Here is a 15,701-nt window from a genome sequence, read left to right as displayed (position 1 = left end):
AAGAAACTGGAACGGGATAAAAAAATGTTCAAGAAATTTCAAATTTGAAATGAAAAGAATCGCTCAAAATTTGAATTTTATTTTGTTTAAATAGCTCGGATTTTACCATGGAGGAAGATTATGATGACAGTGAAGAGAATTTTGAAATTATTGAGGAAATTGAACTTGAAGATGAAGGAGAAAACGCAGGTATTTTTCAAAGAATTGTATGTAGTAAAAATATAATGTAATTCAGTAATTGTTACTCACGTGTACTAATAATGAACTATTAGTCATAGTCTAATTGCTCATTATTAGTAACTGGTCATATGCGAAGCACTGTCGAATTACGTGCAGTTTGCAAAACAACCATAAATTGTGAAATAAACAAGGTCGGTGTATATGGGTAGTGGTTATCTTTACATTAATTACTAAACAACTTCTTGTGTTGTACCAATGATAATGACATCAAACGCAGAAAGTTTGATGTTACATAGAATTTGATTGGCTCCACCAATGATAATGACATCAAATGCAGAAAGTTTGATGTTACATAGAATTTGATTGGGTCCACAAAACTATCGAGCCAATCAAACCTGTAACATCATACTTTCCGTGTTTGACATCATTATATGAAAAGGTCTATTGCTTGACTGTCATCAGGGTTACTTTTCGACCAGTGTGGAAAGTTTGCATTGCACAACCAATATCGGGCATGCAATTTTCATGTCTTCCATATATATTTACTAGTATTTTTTGAGTTAGTATTTTTTTCAATCTCAGTATTTTCCAGTCAGGCCTTTCGACCAATGAAATAAAGCATAATTTTTCAATGCTTTGTTTTTCCAATCTAGAGTTGGCATACAACATTGAAGAGATGACTGTTGATAACGATCAACCAATTAAAGAAGAATTTGATGAAGATGCCGAAGATGAGGAAAGAGATGACTCTGATCTGACATTTTCACAGCATGCAGGTACATAACAAGCAATAATCCAGGTGCGGCATTGCTCTGAAAAGGAAGCTAGGAAGCAAAATATTGGGAAGTTTAGAGGATGTTAAGTTCATATGTGAACTAAAATTATATTCATAACTAGATAAATAGCATATCAAATTAAGGTAGCCAGTGACTTATAAACCAAGAAGTTTTTTTGCAGTTTATAATAATATTCCATATCATTAACCATGGCAATCACTTGAATATAACTACAATCTGGGTATGAGGTTGATATAACTATAAGCTAAACAAAAACAGATAGACTAGTCATTTTGTGTTTTGCCTATTGTTCTTGCATTTATTTATGAAATATTTGGAATTGTGTGATCTAATTTACCTTTTAGTTTGGAAGTAAAGTGAAAAAAACAGTGAATACAATATCAACTATATCAACAATATCCTCCAGGAGCCGGTTGTATCAAGCCCGTTTAGCTTAAACGGTGGATAAGTCAAAATTAAATAACACTCTTACAACTCTCTTGAATGAGTCAACTTGAATATTATGCACTGAATTTGTAGTTGTAAACAATATCTTTGTATTAAGGTTAAAAACATTTTGTTTGCTTCTTGAATAAAACGGCAGTCTTGCTTTCTATTTTGAACTTATCCACCGTTTAAGCTAAACGGGCTTGATACAACCGGCCCCTGCATAATATACCTCAAGCTAAGAGACTAACAAAACTGCATTTATCAGAAATTTACATTGAATCCAAAACTGGGTTGTGAGAACATGTACCCCTTAGAATTTTTTAAATATTCCCAACTCCCAAGACCATGCATTTATATAGTACTGGAACAGTAGAAAGTCAGCCATGAAATACTTTCTTTTTTCACAGCATCGGTATTTTGTGTATCCATGGATCCTTTGAACTGCAGTCATGTTGTATCAGGTGGTGAAGATGACAAGGCTTTTTTTTGGAAGTTATCTGATGGAAAGATTGAATTCACATGCAATGGTAATGGTATAATTATCTCCAGAAATGCTAGGGCTGTTCTTGTCCACAGTGAATCATTGTGCAAAGCTGAGATGTTGTGAAGACTCACCAGTGTACTTTATGTAATACTTATATACAAATATGAAATTGACAAGAGGATATACTTTTATTTTCCAAGGTCACAAAGATTCTGTTACCTGCTCTGTGTTTAGCCATGATTCAAATTACGTTGCAACAGGTGATATGAGTGGCGTCATCAAAGTATGGTCTGTTAAAAGTGGTGTTGAAGTCTGGTCCTTTGAAACATCTGATTTAGAGGTTGGTAAACCAGCAGTGACACTAGTGACACCATAGTGTGTATGTTGGATCACACATCACACGCAAACACACAGAACTATATACACTAAGGCTACTTGAAGTGATAACTTTGCATATCTTGTTCAGTGTAAATCTTGAACGCCTATTTATCATACCTGAACTTTTCAAAATGTCAGCTGGATATTATGTTATTATTAAATATTTCGATGATTATGAAATAAATATTTCGACTACCGACAGTAAAACCCACTAGAGAGTCATATAATTATGCAACATTTTCATATCAGGATATTTTTCAAATTTATATCAGAAAAAGGAGAAGACTGCATGTTTCAGATCCCCCCCCCCCTATTGTAAACTTAATTCTACATAATAATCATAGCCGCGTGGATAACAGAAACACGCGATTTAAATGAGGTTATATTGTAAACAAGACAATCTTATGTTCTATCTTACATGCATCCAGTGGTTGAAATGGCATCATAGCGCACACGTTTTATTTGCTGGTACAGCGGACGGGGAATTTTGGATGTGGAAGATTCCCGATGGAGCGTGCAAAACCTACCAGTCCCATGGACCTAAAACCACATGCTCACGTCTCCTAAAAGACGGTATGAATAACTACATTTTATCCATGCACCCATCATTATCAACTCTAAATGTCCATCAATTCTAATTGACAATAGCGAAAAAGATGGCTGCATGTATATTTGACCAGAATGCATTGCAGCTTGCAGGCATCAAGAATAAATGACAGAAAAAAGATGGTAAGAAAGCACTTAACGACGTAGAAATTTATCACAAGGAAGAAAATAACCTCCTGTTTTATGCATGTTTTTTAAAAGACGTCCATGCACGTTTTTAAACGATTTTCCACGGCAATGCATTTCTGGTTAGATGTACATCCGCCATCTTTTTCGTTATGGTCAATTAGCTTTCCCCGTTTTTCTCAGTGAGCCATATAGTATATATATATAGGTCAGTGTTAAACATGTTTCCAATGATGTAATTTGTGCGGTCTCAGCGCGGGATGTGGTCACATGATTTTTGGACTTTTTCAGAACCCGACAACGGCTTTAAAACACAATGTATCATTTGCAAACTAATAAAGCCATTTCAATTGCCTCTTCAGCGCAATACAAACTAATTACGTACAATATAACCAAGGAGCAGCGTGGCAGCATCTTCAAACAACTTAACATCGAATGTGGTATAACAACTGCCTAAAATAGACAAAACCCTTCTCGACGTTTCGACCTGAGGGCCTTCGTCAGGAGAGTTAGTAGCTCTAACTAGTACTAACTCTCCTGACGAAGGCCCTCAGGTCGAAACGTCGAGAAGTGTTTTGTCTATTTAGGCAATTGTTATACCACATTTGATGCTATCATGCTAATTACGTACAAGCTAATTTACCTATTTGATGTCACCATGCAAACTTACAAAAATATTATGTCACGGGTTGTTTCACATTTTATTCTTTAAATGAACGCAAAACTAGTCGAATTATAACACAATAAATCGAATCATTTTATGTTAAGATGAATAATTTCTAAACTTGTCCGAACAACGTACTCAATCATTTCTGAATTCGTTGTTTCATACGAGTTTATCATTTTCCATTGACTTCACTACGTATTCGCAGGCCTTTTTGTTGTGACGGCCGTTAATGCCCCTCACCACCTTTACTGCATGCGTAACCAATCTTGCAACTTATTCCTTTTCAAGGTAAACGAATCTGCGTAGGTTATGGAGACGGAACCCTAAAATTGTGGGATTTGAAAGGAGGCACTCACGAGTTCCATGTAACAGGTGGTTTAAATAATTTTTTTATATACATACGTAGGTGCTGTGTATTTTACATGTGATTGGTTCATTCGTAGTCACATGACTTTAAATAAATGCAATGTTTCCCGCCAGGGAAACAAGTGGAAAAATTTTTGCCCGCATATTATCATAACAAAGTTTTTTGAAATGAAATTGTCGTGTAACATGTATGTTTTTGTTCCTATATGTATAACAAAACACTTAATGTTCGCTACACCTCGGGAAATAGTGATTTTTGTTTTCCCTCGAGTCTCAAAATTCATACTTTTGGGAAAACAAAACTCACTATTTCCCTCGGGAGCATACATTAAGTGTATGATGTTGCCTCATAAGAACACGGCTTCCAGTTCAAATGTAATCATGTTCATATTCCTCATAGGTGCATATGCACACGATCACTCAGTCACTTCTGTTGACGTGAATGAAGATAACACTATTCTCGCCAGTGGATCCGAGGATGGAGTGCTGAAACTGACGCACATTGGAAACGGGAAGGTAGTTTTTCCGAGATTGTTTGCAGACCGATATATTGGTCAGACAAAACGCACTTTTACGTTGTAAAGTTGTAAAAGCTACCAGGGGCGGGTTGTTCGAAAGGCGTTTAGCTTAAACGGTGGATAAGCCAAAGTTTAAAGATACTCTTATATATCTTGTGAGTGATTGAACCTTCACCTTATTCATTCAATATGTACGTCCATTGACAATTAAACTATTTGCATCGAAATATTTCAGCTCAGTTGTTCAATAAATAGATAAATTGGTTTTCTATTTTTGACTTATCCACCGTTTAAGCTAAACGCCTTTCGAACAACCGGCTCAAGGTGTCCCCAAAAAGAACTCCGCTATGATTGATTGTTACTTTTTAACCAGTCACAGAGTTCCAAAAAAAAAATCCTCCAGTAGGATTTCAAGTTTTGAAAGCCTTCCTCAAAATGATGTTACCTCACCGAGTCAAGTGGCAACCAGCATAAAGAAATATTTGTTACGTGGTACATCCATGTGATCAATTAGAGTGTTCAACTTTGAACCTTCCTCACAAACCTCATTCAAAGCAAACCTTCCTCCGGGTGGTACATCGTGTACCCGCAGCTTTTTTGCAACTCTGACCAGTCAAGCCATTACACTGAAATAAATTTCATTAGATAGAGGGAACGTAACTTAGATTTTAGTATATTACAATTTTATATTCACAATTTTACCTAAGAATTCACGGGGATATTAGTGTTCAAAGTTAATAGCATTAATTTATAGATGTGTCTAAATTATGCAAAATCGTGGCATTGCAACAAACAATGAGAAAAGCATTGCTCGCAATTTAAGAAACATTTGAACATTATCCTAATTTACATGTCAATAAATTATCGAATTTGGTATAGCATATTGCAACAGTTTGTTAAGTGTCTACTGTTAATAGTGCGTGCTTCAGTTAAGAATTACGTACCGATTTTGAAAGGTAATGCAGTATGTCCATAAATTTTCTTAAAAATACAATTATAACATATGAAAGTTAGTCTTTCCTCTTACTAATGAAAGTTGTTTCATTTCGATAACTTTACTCGATAAGGGGCTATTTTGAATCGAACCGAAGTACTTTTTTAGGACACCCGGTACATGAGTAGTGCAAATTAATTGATGTCTTGAGGAACGGAAGTCTATCTGTTACCATGACACTTCCTCACAATGAAAAGAAATCCCATGTAATTTCTATTCGTTGGATTTTTACATTTTCCCTAGCCCTTAGGAAGAGACGGCTGTAACCAACTTTCGCTGGAGTTAATAATTCATGTACTCGTTTCCACAGCGTATCATAACTTCGACATCTAATAGTTTTTCTCTCCATTTGACTGAAGCTTCTTGGAAGCGTTGAAGCGGCTTTAACCAAGGAAGAGAATGATGTCTCTATTGAAGCCGTAGGATTCTCCTCGAAGTAAGTCGCCCAATGCTATACGTGCTAAAATCTTTTCGAGGTGCAGTCAGGCACAGTCGTCTGTGTTAACCATTGATATTCTGTTGTCATTCTCAAGGCAGCCGATTGTTGCAACCGCCTCATTGTCTGGAAATCTAGGAATCTGGGATGTCGCGTCGCAGAGATTACGTCATCAATGCCAACATCCGGTATTTATATTCTAATGTTAAATCACTTATTTTCAGATCAGTTGGTTACAGGCAAGGAAATGTTAAGCGGTTTTTTCTTGAACCCGCGATAGTGTTTCGTGGCCGTAACATGGGATTACAACCGATTGTCATTTATGGGGAATAGACGTGGTTAGAAAGCTTAACAAGCCATGGTGCCATTTCTTGTTCACCTATATGAAAATTTTCACACGTATAGAAATCTCTGTGTAAAAAAATCAATCATCAAAAAGTTACAGTTACAGTTACCTAAGTGTAGTATTTTGGTGTTAAATCGTTGCCACTTAATAGATACATTATAATATTCCCTTGGAAGTAGATATCTGAATTCAGTATTAGTTTGTTTTCGACCAAAACTTAAAATGAGGATCAACCATCGGGATCTTATTTTCGTTTTAAGGCTGGAGTTACTCAACTTCACTGGGACGACTCTCTTATTTATACAGCATGCTTGGATGGTATTTTACGGTTGTGGGACGCGCGGTCGGGAAATTGCGAACGGGAATGGCACGGCCACAGAGCGCCCATATTAGACCTTGCAGTTAGCAGGTATGGCGGTAATTTTGTAAAAGCACAAATTCACAGGTATTTCTAAAAGTGCTTAATCATGGAATATAAAAAAATTAGATGGTCCTTTAAATTTTATTTATCTCCTCCCAGGGAGTCCTGGAATTGTTTTGAGGGGTAAAAATAGGGCATTAGAAGCATCTACTTTATTAGAGAGTTTTATCATTAGAGAGGGTAAGATACCCTGGTTCCGGTGTACGAGTACGGGTAGCTTTATTTTGTTCAATGAATTTCCATCAGTGCATGTTTCTCAATTTTTTCGAAGATTAACTCGACAATTCTTTTCCAGTAGACTTTAGCCTCTTGAGATAAGTATTATTTGTATCGTGAAACGTGCAAACAACAAGAAATTCCAATGAACAAAATATTGCTACCTGTACCCGTATACCGAAATCGGGGTATCTTAACCTCTCTAATGACAACGAGTACAAGATTCGTCATTCTCACGCGTTGTTTGCTTACGCCATCAGTGAAAGCCCGTAGTCGTCGAGCTTTTGGGCACAGAATAGACATTATACCAGAAGTCTCACTTTTTGTATTTTGCTAATGTTTTTGTGTCCGACAAAACAATACGGCATTCTGCAGGTGTGTGCAGGAACTTTGTACTTGTAATCGCACTGGTAGTCACGTACTTTGCAACAACAAAAATCTTACCACATATTTCTAGTTTCTTTAACAAAAGATTTGCGCCACTAAATACAAAGCTTTGCATGTGAATCAACGGATTGTTCTCTACATTTACTATTTGTCACCCTAATTCTTTTGTATGTATCATATCAGGGATAGCAGTATTGTCATGACGTCATCAGATGACGGGACTGTGAAACGATTCAGCATGGTTCAACCAGGAAGATGACGTCACAATTGATCTCGTATTAACTGGACGATAAGTATTCTTTCACTATTGCGGTGTGCGAGAGAATAGAATATTTTAATATTTTATCTATATTCTGCTTCCCCACTGCAGAACACGTTTCAATTTGTATTGAATAGAAAATACTGTGAAATGACTGAAATCCCACATAAATGAACCGATATTATACCTCATTTACTTTGGCTAAACTGGTTCTTTTATGCTGGGATACTTGAAAAGCAATAGTTGCTGCTGAGAGCCGTCTGAGCAGCAACTATTGCCTCATAGTTACTGGCGAGGGAGCCGATCAGAATGCTCGAAAGCCATTCTTCAATACTGAAATTATACTAGTATTAAATTTATATATATATTATATAATGCGACAGTTGCGAATTGTTTTTTTTACAAAATTTGTTTTGTAAAGAAGACACACACATTTGAAAACCTATTCTGGTGTACCGAACATTCAAGTGCTTCATGCATCTTCAAGTTTTCAATGTTAATGCGAACGCTAAAAATATTTTCGAAGCAAAACTTGTTCAGAAAAAAGACGAACTGATTATAAAAATCTTTTAAAGATTTTAAAGATAATAATCGATGTACTATATATATTTTTTTTATTCTGGGTTGCTTTTATAATTTCAAACACTTCACGGACCGTCTCGACGATTCTGTGTTTAAACACTCCACCAGACTTCGTTGACGTTTCTTATGTACCCACGTTTTTAATACCACGCGTGCGTGTGACATGGGGCTTTTTGCGCTTGACGTTATAATGAAAAAGCCTCGCGTAACATCGTCCGCGTTGTCGTCGTTATTTGACTCAATGTGGTTTAAAGTTTTTCCGACAAACTTTGAAGTTATTTTAAAGTCAGTTTATTAAATTATGCTGGCCTCTGTACGGTTAGATTAGGGACCTTAAGCATGTAGGACGGGAACAACACGACGACGGCAGCTATCAATACAATGCTTAATTGAAAGTAAATGAATTATTAAATACCTATGGGAGTTTTAGACGTGATCTACGTTCTGTTTACAACGGCAAAACGTCATTTATTACGTCCTATGTAAAACGTCTGCATTTCAGGACCCAGTGAGCGTTACCTCGAATTAGCCCTATAGAATTGTCCCTAAACGTAAACACAATGTTTTCAACGTCTTATATCTCATTAAATTGGTACAGTTAATAATATAGAACAACGCTTTACCATAACATTTATTTAAAGTATTCCAACCACGTAAAGTATAAAGTTTTAGAGTATTCCAACCACGTCGTCGTCGTGTTGCCGTCCTACATGCTTAAAGGCCGGCGCACACTAGAGCTATGTGCTTAGCAAAAAGTCATTCGTGGCCATTAGCGTAAGCAAGTTGCTCTCGTGTGCGGGAGACTTTTCCAGTGACTTTCGTCATTCGTGCCAAAAGTCGCCGGAAAAGTCGCCCGCACACGAGAGCAACTGGCATACGCCAATGGCCACGAATGACTTTTTGCCAAGCACATAGCTCTAGTGTGCGCCAGCCTTAAGGTCCCTATTTAATCTGCTATACGGGTGCCTTAAATCGCTTTTATGCGCCTTAAAAGTTTTTCTTATTTCTTTCCTGTGTTACAAGTATTATAAACTGTTTGATTATTATTATGATTATTATTATTATGGTATATATAGACTGATTTTTTTATTAATGTCCTGCCTGATCGAGAGCCACGATCTTGACAAAGGCACGGAAGATGTCACAAAAATTTATTGTTCAAAATTACAAACAAATAGCGGAATTATTTGAATATTTGCAAAAATATTTGATTTTCATGTTTCGGTTAAACGGTTTCCGACATTTCATTGATGTTGTTGTAATATAAAATTTGTATTTTTAGCTCCATTTTTACTTTGTTTTCATAATAGAATTTGATCAGTCATACATAGCTTTATTATTCTTTCAGCCAGCCAATCACATTTTAGCACATCACGTTTAGGCTAACTAATAGCATATCTTCAACCCTAAAGATCATGCACGCGTGATATTTGCAAAATTTTTACTCTTTCCGGCGCCTGTGGCCAGTTTTTTGTTCTTATGACAACTTACGGAATATCTATAAGAGAACAGACAACTTTATTTGCTAAGTGTTATTTATAATGTCCTAGAAATATACAATGATAGCTCCACTATACCAAATATTACTAAATATACTACTATTTAATATTGTAGTATGCATTTCTTAAAGTATACATGCAGAATTGATTGTCCAAAGTCCTACAAGTAAGCATTGATTGCTCAATGATAAATGTACCATGCAGAGTGTATTATAATGTATATACAATGATTACTGGTGTTCTTTGTGTAAACCTTGATCAACAAGACGCCTGCTCAAGGCGTTCACTCCGCCCGCCTGCATGCCAACTTATGTACATAATTCATCCGTTCCCATAATTCATCCGTAACCCAGGGCTTCTCGGTCAAAAATGAAGTTGTTTTGGGTTACTTGTGGAAATGCCAACTTCTGTCAACCAAAACTACGACTACTAAAAGCAAAAAAGACCATGGCATTTTAAGACTCCGCTGCACATACGCAGGCGGAGTAATTAATATCCTACAATGCAGTATGCATTATATACAATCAATGTTCCTCGTGTATATACCTTGATCAATTAATATCCTACAATGCAGTATGCATTATATACAATCAATGTTCCTCGTGTAAACCTTGATCAATTAATATCCTACAATGCAGTATGCATTATATACAATCAATGTTCCTCGTGTATACCTTGATCAATAATATCCTACAATGCAGTATGCATTATATACAATCAATGTTCCTCGTGTATTCCTTGATCAATTAATATCCTACAATGCAGTATGCATTATATACAATCAATGTTCCTCGTGTATATACCTTGATCAATTAATATCCTACAATGCAGTATGCATTATATACAATCAATGTTCCTCGTGTAAACCTTGATCAATTAATATCCTACAATGCAGTATGCATTATATACAATCAATGTTCCTCGTGTATACCTTGATCAATAATATCCTACAATGCAGTATGCATTATATACAATCAATGTTCCTCGTGTATTCCTTGATCAATTAATATCCTACAATGCAGTATGCATTATATACAATCAATGTTTCTCGTGTATACCTTGATCAATTAATATCCTACAATGCAGTATGCATTATATACTATCATTACTATACAATTATGTTCTTCGTGTTTACCTTGATCAGGAATTATCCTACAATGCATTGCCCAAAGTCCTACAGGTATATACCCATGAATGTCTGCTTAATGTTCTATAAGTTCTACAAATGTGCATTCATTACTTGATGAATGTCATACAGCTATACATTGCTTGACTACTATTAATGCTAAATGCTCTACAAGTCTTTCGCCCAATTGATGTCTAGATGTCAAGTCTATTTCTGCAAAGCCAGTCCTATTTAAAACTGCGAAATATCTTTGCCGATCTTAACCCCAACATCGCAACTTTCCAAGTGTATGATACCCTTTTTCATAATCAGGGGTTTTTGTATCTCCAAAACGCAATTCAGTAACAGGCAGCGTGTTCTTGTCTGTCAGGTATCCACTGTCTTCACGCCATTTTTTGTCATTCATGTCACAATTACATTTCTTTCCACCTGCACAGCTGTCGGTCATTCCACAGGCACACTTTCCACTGTCGACTGCCGCTCCACCCCAGTAAGTCATGTTTGAACCTTGACGTGATACCCACCATGCTGACGGTTCATCAAAAAATCTGACAGCATAGCAGTCAAATTTAATAAACTGCTCGCAACGTTTTGATTGATTTATGATGGCAACGATCTGCTCCATGGAAATGTTATATTTAATGGTTTTCTTGTAAGAACCCGGAGCTTCAAATCCCTTAACAAGCGTTTTCGATTCACTGTCATGTCCAATCTCTGTCACACCAACACCATTCTTTGAAGTCATGTTACAAAACACTCGAACCGTGAAGTTAAATCCTTGTGGTTTTATAGAATACATTCCACTTTCAGCTGAACGATTTTCGGTTCTTAAACTTGTGCATGAATCAGGAACTCTTTCTTCAAATATCTATATAAAAAATACGAGCATGCATAATGTATTGTGGTCATATGCATGCATCACGTTTTTTCTTGCAAAAATTTCCATAGAGTCATAAAGGGCTGAGGAGTATGCATGCATGCTTCAGACGAAGACGCCTCATCAAGTTCCGACTCAAGTACGCAATTTAGTTATTGTTCATATTATGCATGTATATACCGCATTTTATTTACAGTACCGACGTACAATACACTGTGGATTAATATGCATGCTTCAGACGAAGACGCCTCATCAATCTACCGACTCAAGTGCCGACTCAAGTACGCAATTTAGTTATGGTTCATATTATGCATTTACACCGCATTTTATTTATAGACCGACGTACACTGACATATACTGTGGATTTTCACTCCATTTTACCTCCCCGGGGACGATTACCCCTTTACTAAAACAGGATTATCATCGTTCATTCTGAAGTCCTAGGGGATTATGACTCCTGGGACATGCAGTCTAGGGGATTTTCACCCGATCCTGCTATTGGGCCTGTTATAAGTCGAACAATTTTGTGGACTTAGTAGCAATATTTTCATTTGCATCCGATTAATGGACACGTGAAAAATTCTCGACGTCTGAAAGACTGAAACGGGCCATAAATAATGAAATTTAGTCATGTGGGGATTAGGAATCTCTTTGCATGACATTATGGCCTAAATTGTAAGCATATGTATAACATGCTTTTTCCAAGCAGCCCAACAGACATAAATGATTATAAGTGCATTACAGCATTTGCCATTTGAATATGACAGCAATGACATTTAAAGAAATGAGAAGAACATTAAAATTATTGGTATTTCAATACCGCTGAAAGAACTACAATAACGCTGATTGATCATTAAATTTTCGGACAACAATAGCAATAAATCAAACGACATTTAGCGTAAAGAAATATTCATTAACACAAAGTTTTATCATCTTCGTTCTAATATGTATACATAATTTACAAACAACAGATATAAAAGTACAGATGAGAAGACGTTGTTCACTTCGAAACGTTGAATTCCACTGACAACAAATTTTGATAGCATGCAGCAGCTGAACGAAATATACACTGCCTAACCATTGCGAAATGTACAGCATGGGGCAGACTTATGCATGCAGACCTACTTGCAAGAGAACACATCCAGGGATAAAACATACTGCACATATATTGCTGTTGTGTGAACAGACAAATATTATAAAATGCGAATTCTAATCAGCAATACACAAGCGTGTATATAGCAACGCTAAGAGGCTGTTAGAGAAACTTGAGGAAGACTTGAGGAGGCTTAACATCGTAGACATATCTCTAGCAGAAAAGTATTTCCTTACATGGTGTACTTTCAGCCCGGAAGGCAAAGCAGGCCTAAAGTATTTTTCAATTACATGGCAGGTTCCAGCCCGTGTTGTGTTTATGACAAGTCAGAAATATTTTAAGACCCAGGCTGAAATTTCGGCCCGGGCTGCATGAGTTTGTAAAGGCTGGTATAGTAGACCTATTTCAATTCATCGAGCGCTTTAAAATCCCGAATGACAATAACTTGACCTTTAAGGGACTATGATTGCACATAAAAATGAAATAAACAAACGAAAAAGCATTGTAAAGGCGAAGTTTTCTGTCTGGGTTTAAGTTTGTTTACCATTGTACATGACAACAACACTAAGTTTCAACTGAGACTCACGCAGCCCGGGCTGAAAGACTCCATGTAATCAGCCCCGTAAATGCGTGATGTCTAACTACGTTTGAATTTTCTATTGAAAACAGCCTTTAGAAACCATAAAGTGATTCAAATTGTGTAAAGTATATATCGGAAAAAAATACCTTTATGAGAATTCTAAGTATGTTTTTATTAGAATTACATTTTCACAATCGTTCAGACATGCAGATCATGCAGTGTACAGTGTACCTTTTGAACGTGCCTTAATTCTCCTAAAATGTCCTTATTCATCTGTTCAGTATTCAATGCATATCGGTAATACGATATATAGAACTTTGTTAAATTCTCGCATCTCGTCAATTCACGCCCTATATGTATATTATTCATCAAAGTGGACATGCAGCTGTGCATGCTTGCACCTGTAACGTGACAGTGAACACTTTCTCGTAAAATTATTGTTTTCGATATCAGTGTTAAAAAACCATAAGTGAATCAAATTGTGCATGTAAAGTACATGGATAGTGACAAACATAAGTGTGAGAATTCTTTTGTTTTAACATTCCATAAATATGGTAAATGTATAGATAATTAATATAGATGTTATACACTTTCATCCTATTTCCATCTGCATCCATATATTTCCATAATATGGATTTTGAAAAATATTTCCAGTGTATAATTACGTAAATACATAAATGCGTTGGTAAAAGCAACGAAAGTATAATTCAACGATTTTTACTTTTCATCTGTTGGGTACATTATAATACTCTGTATTAGAATTAATCAAACTAGGCATTGCACATGCACATTACGGTTTATCAAAGTGGGCATGCAGCTGTGCGTGGAACTATATAACGTGACTGCAAGTAATTATACTTATACCTCTTGAAAGCCTATATTCAGAAGCCACTGCGCGAGGCTGATGCATGCGAATGTTGCTTTACTCTTATTTCGAAATATGTATTTTGAATTTAGTCAAAATAACATGCATAAAATGATATTAATATAATTTACTTATTGTTCCCGAAATTCTGAATTGCACATTTTTTTGTATTTTTATATATACCATATGCAGTTAAAACGATTATAATTGCCAATATCATGCGCAAAATTCGCAAAAATATAATTGCTTGTATATTCTCTGACCTTTTCGATTATATAAAGGAAGTCGACGTCGGTGTTTAGGATATTTCCATCATCGTCTTGAAGGGTCTTGCTGTTGAGCTCACATCGACCTTTGCCGATTCCAGATGTTTTGTAGTTAACCGACACACATGATCCATGGTCAACGCAATGACTACTGCATTCTAGCTCGGTTTCAGCTTGTTTTGTTTCGATGACATGATTTGCTAAATATTCTCCAGGTTTTTTCTGAAAGAAGACTTGAACGGTTGAACAATCACCTTGCTGCAGTATTTGTGAGGTGAAAATTAACGCACATATGCTTACTAAGACAGCCATTGTTAAACTGGCGATGCAGATATTTGTGTATAGATTATAATTTACGGCCGGTTTGTCACTTGCAAGTGACGCCATACACGGAAGTCGTCATAGAAAATCCCACCATTTCTATTGGATACCTAATATTTCAAACGAGTTCTAGTAATAAACAACCCTGAGGGAGTCCATGCACTATTAAAATAATTATTTTACTTTTACTTAGCCCGTGGAATTAGCCCTAGCTTAATAATAAGTTTAAAAAGTCGTGCGGAATAGTTCAATTTTTGTGGGTAGCCTGCGCATGCGCGGCTAACCACTATGTAGTCGAAAAAGTGTCCGGATGTATGTTTGTGGGTGCCACATCTTCGGCAATCGTCGGATATACGAAAGATGACGAACGGTACGTTCGTTTTACGATTGCATATGGTTCTTCTACTTCCGGAAAATGTCGTTGTTTTCGCAGAACGGAAGCAACCGAAGTCACGTTAATACGTTTGCAAAATTTTAAAGCGAAGGTGAGTACTTTAAAGACGAAAAAGCGGTGATCGGTGAGCGTTGAATCTACAACTACAAAGTTACACTAATAGAAAATAAATAAAACATTACCTTATTCGGCAAATGGCAGTAACAAGTTGCCCTGTTTTATAAATTATAATGCAATATTCACGTGTCAGTTTCTTGCTTGTGGACATGCAGCTATTAAACCAAATACATGACCTTATTGCAAATGGTAATAATACGTTGCTCTGTTTTATAATTATAATTTGGCAAATGGTAGTCACAAGTTGCCCTGTTTTATAAATCATAATGCAATATTTCACCTGTCAATTTCTTGCTTGTGGACATGCAGCTATTAATTAAACCAAATACATGACCTTATTGCAAATGGTAGTAACAAGTTGCCCTGTTTTA

The 15,701-nt window shown here is 36.2% G+C and overlaps 2 protein-coding genes across 3 annotated transcripts; one reads left to right on the top strand and one right to left on the bottom strand.

Annotated features, from left to right (window-relative positions):
* The first annotated feature begins 24 nt into the window (after positions 1–24).
* On the top strand, positions 25–8,883 carry LOC114517834 (angio-associated migratory cell protein-like). Of its 2 annotated transcripts, none has more exons than XM_028537658.1 (11): positions 25–189; positions 834–956; positions 1,814–1,933; positions 2,091–2,230; positions 2,697–2,841; positions 3,956–4,039; positions 4,434–4,549; positions 5,905–5,981; positions 6,079–6,169; positions 6,588–6,736; positions 7,535–8,883. In XM_028537658.1, exons 1-11 carry the CDS (start codon positions 108–110, stop codon positions 7,608–7,610), a joined length of 1,203 nt encoding a protein of 400 aa, XP_028393459.1. In that variant the 5' UTR covers positions 25–107; the 3' UTR covers positions 7,611–8,883. The 2 variants fall into 2 exon arrangements, with proteins under 2 accessions (XP_028393459.1, XP_028393460.1); XM_028537659.1 differs by lacking the exon at positions 25–189 and adding an exon at positions 310–371.
* Positions 8,884–9,668: 785 nt separating this feature from the next.
* Positions 9,669–15,332, bottom strand: LOC114517803 (contactin-associated protein like 5-3-like). The gene is made up of 2 exons (XM_028537625.1): positions 14,496–15,332; positions 9,669–11,685 (listed from the first exon to the last, which is right to left on the bottom strand). Exons 1-2 carry the CDS (start codon positions 14,883–14,885, stop codon positions 11,077–11,079), a joined length of 999 nt encoding a protein of 332 aa, XP_028393426.1. The 5' UTR covers positions 14,886–15,332; the 3' UTR covers positions 9,669–11,076.
* Positions 15,333–15,701: the final 369 nt, after the last annotated feature.

This window comes from Dendronephthya gigantea, unplaced genomic scaffold (genome assembly GCF_004324835.1).
Source record: "Dendronephthya gigantea isolate DGI-Jeju-01 unplaced genomic scaffold, DenGig_1.0 000009F, whole genome shotgun sequence".
Classification (NCBI taxonomy): domain Eukaryota; kingdom Metazoa; phylum Cnidaria; class Anthozoa; order Malacalcyonacea; family Nephtheidae; genus Dendronephthya; species Dendronephthya gigantea.
The sequence above is the reverse complement of the archived record's forward strand: the minus strand, read 5'-3'. Positions and strand labels throughout refer to the sequence as shown.

Coding starts and splice junctions, on each gene's coding strand:
- LOC114517834 (XM_028537658.1), top strand. CDS start 108: ATGGAGGAAGATTATGATGACAGTGAAGAGAATTTTGAAATTATTGAG. Junction 4,550..5,904: donor CGCACATTGGAAACGGGAAG/GTAGTTTTTCCG, acceptor ATTTGACTGAAG/CTTCTTGGAAGCGTTGAAGC. Junction 6,170..6,587: donor GTCATCAATGCCAACATCCG/GTATTTATATTC, acceptor TTTCGTTTTAAG/GCTGGAGTTACTCAACTTCA.
- LOC114517803 (XM_028537625.1), bottom strand. CDS start 14,885: ATGGCGTCACTTGCAAGTGACAAACCGGCCGTAAATTATAATCTATAC. Junction 11,686..14,495: donor TCCTTTATATAATCGAAAAG/GTCAGAGAATAT, acceptor TTTTTTATATAG/ATATTTGAAGAAAGAGTTCC.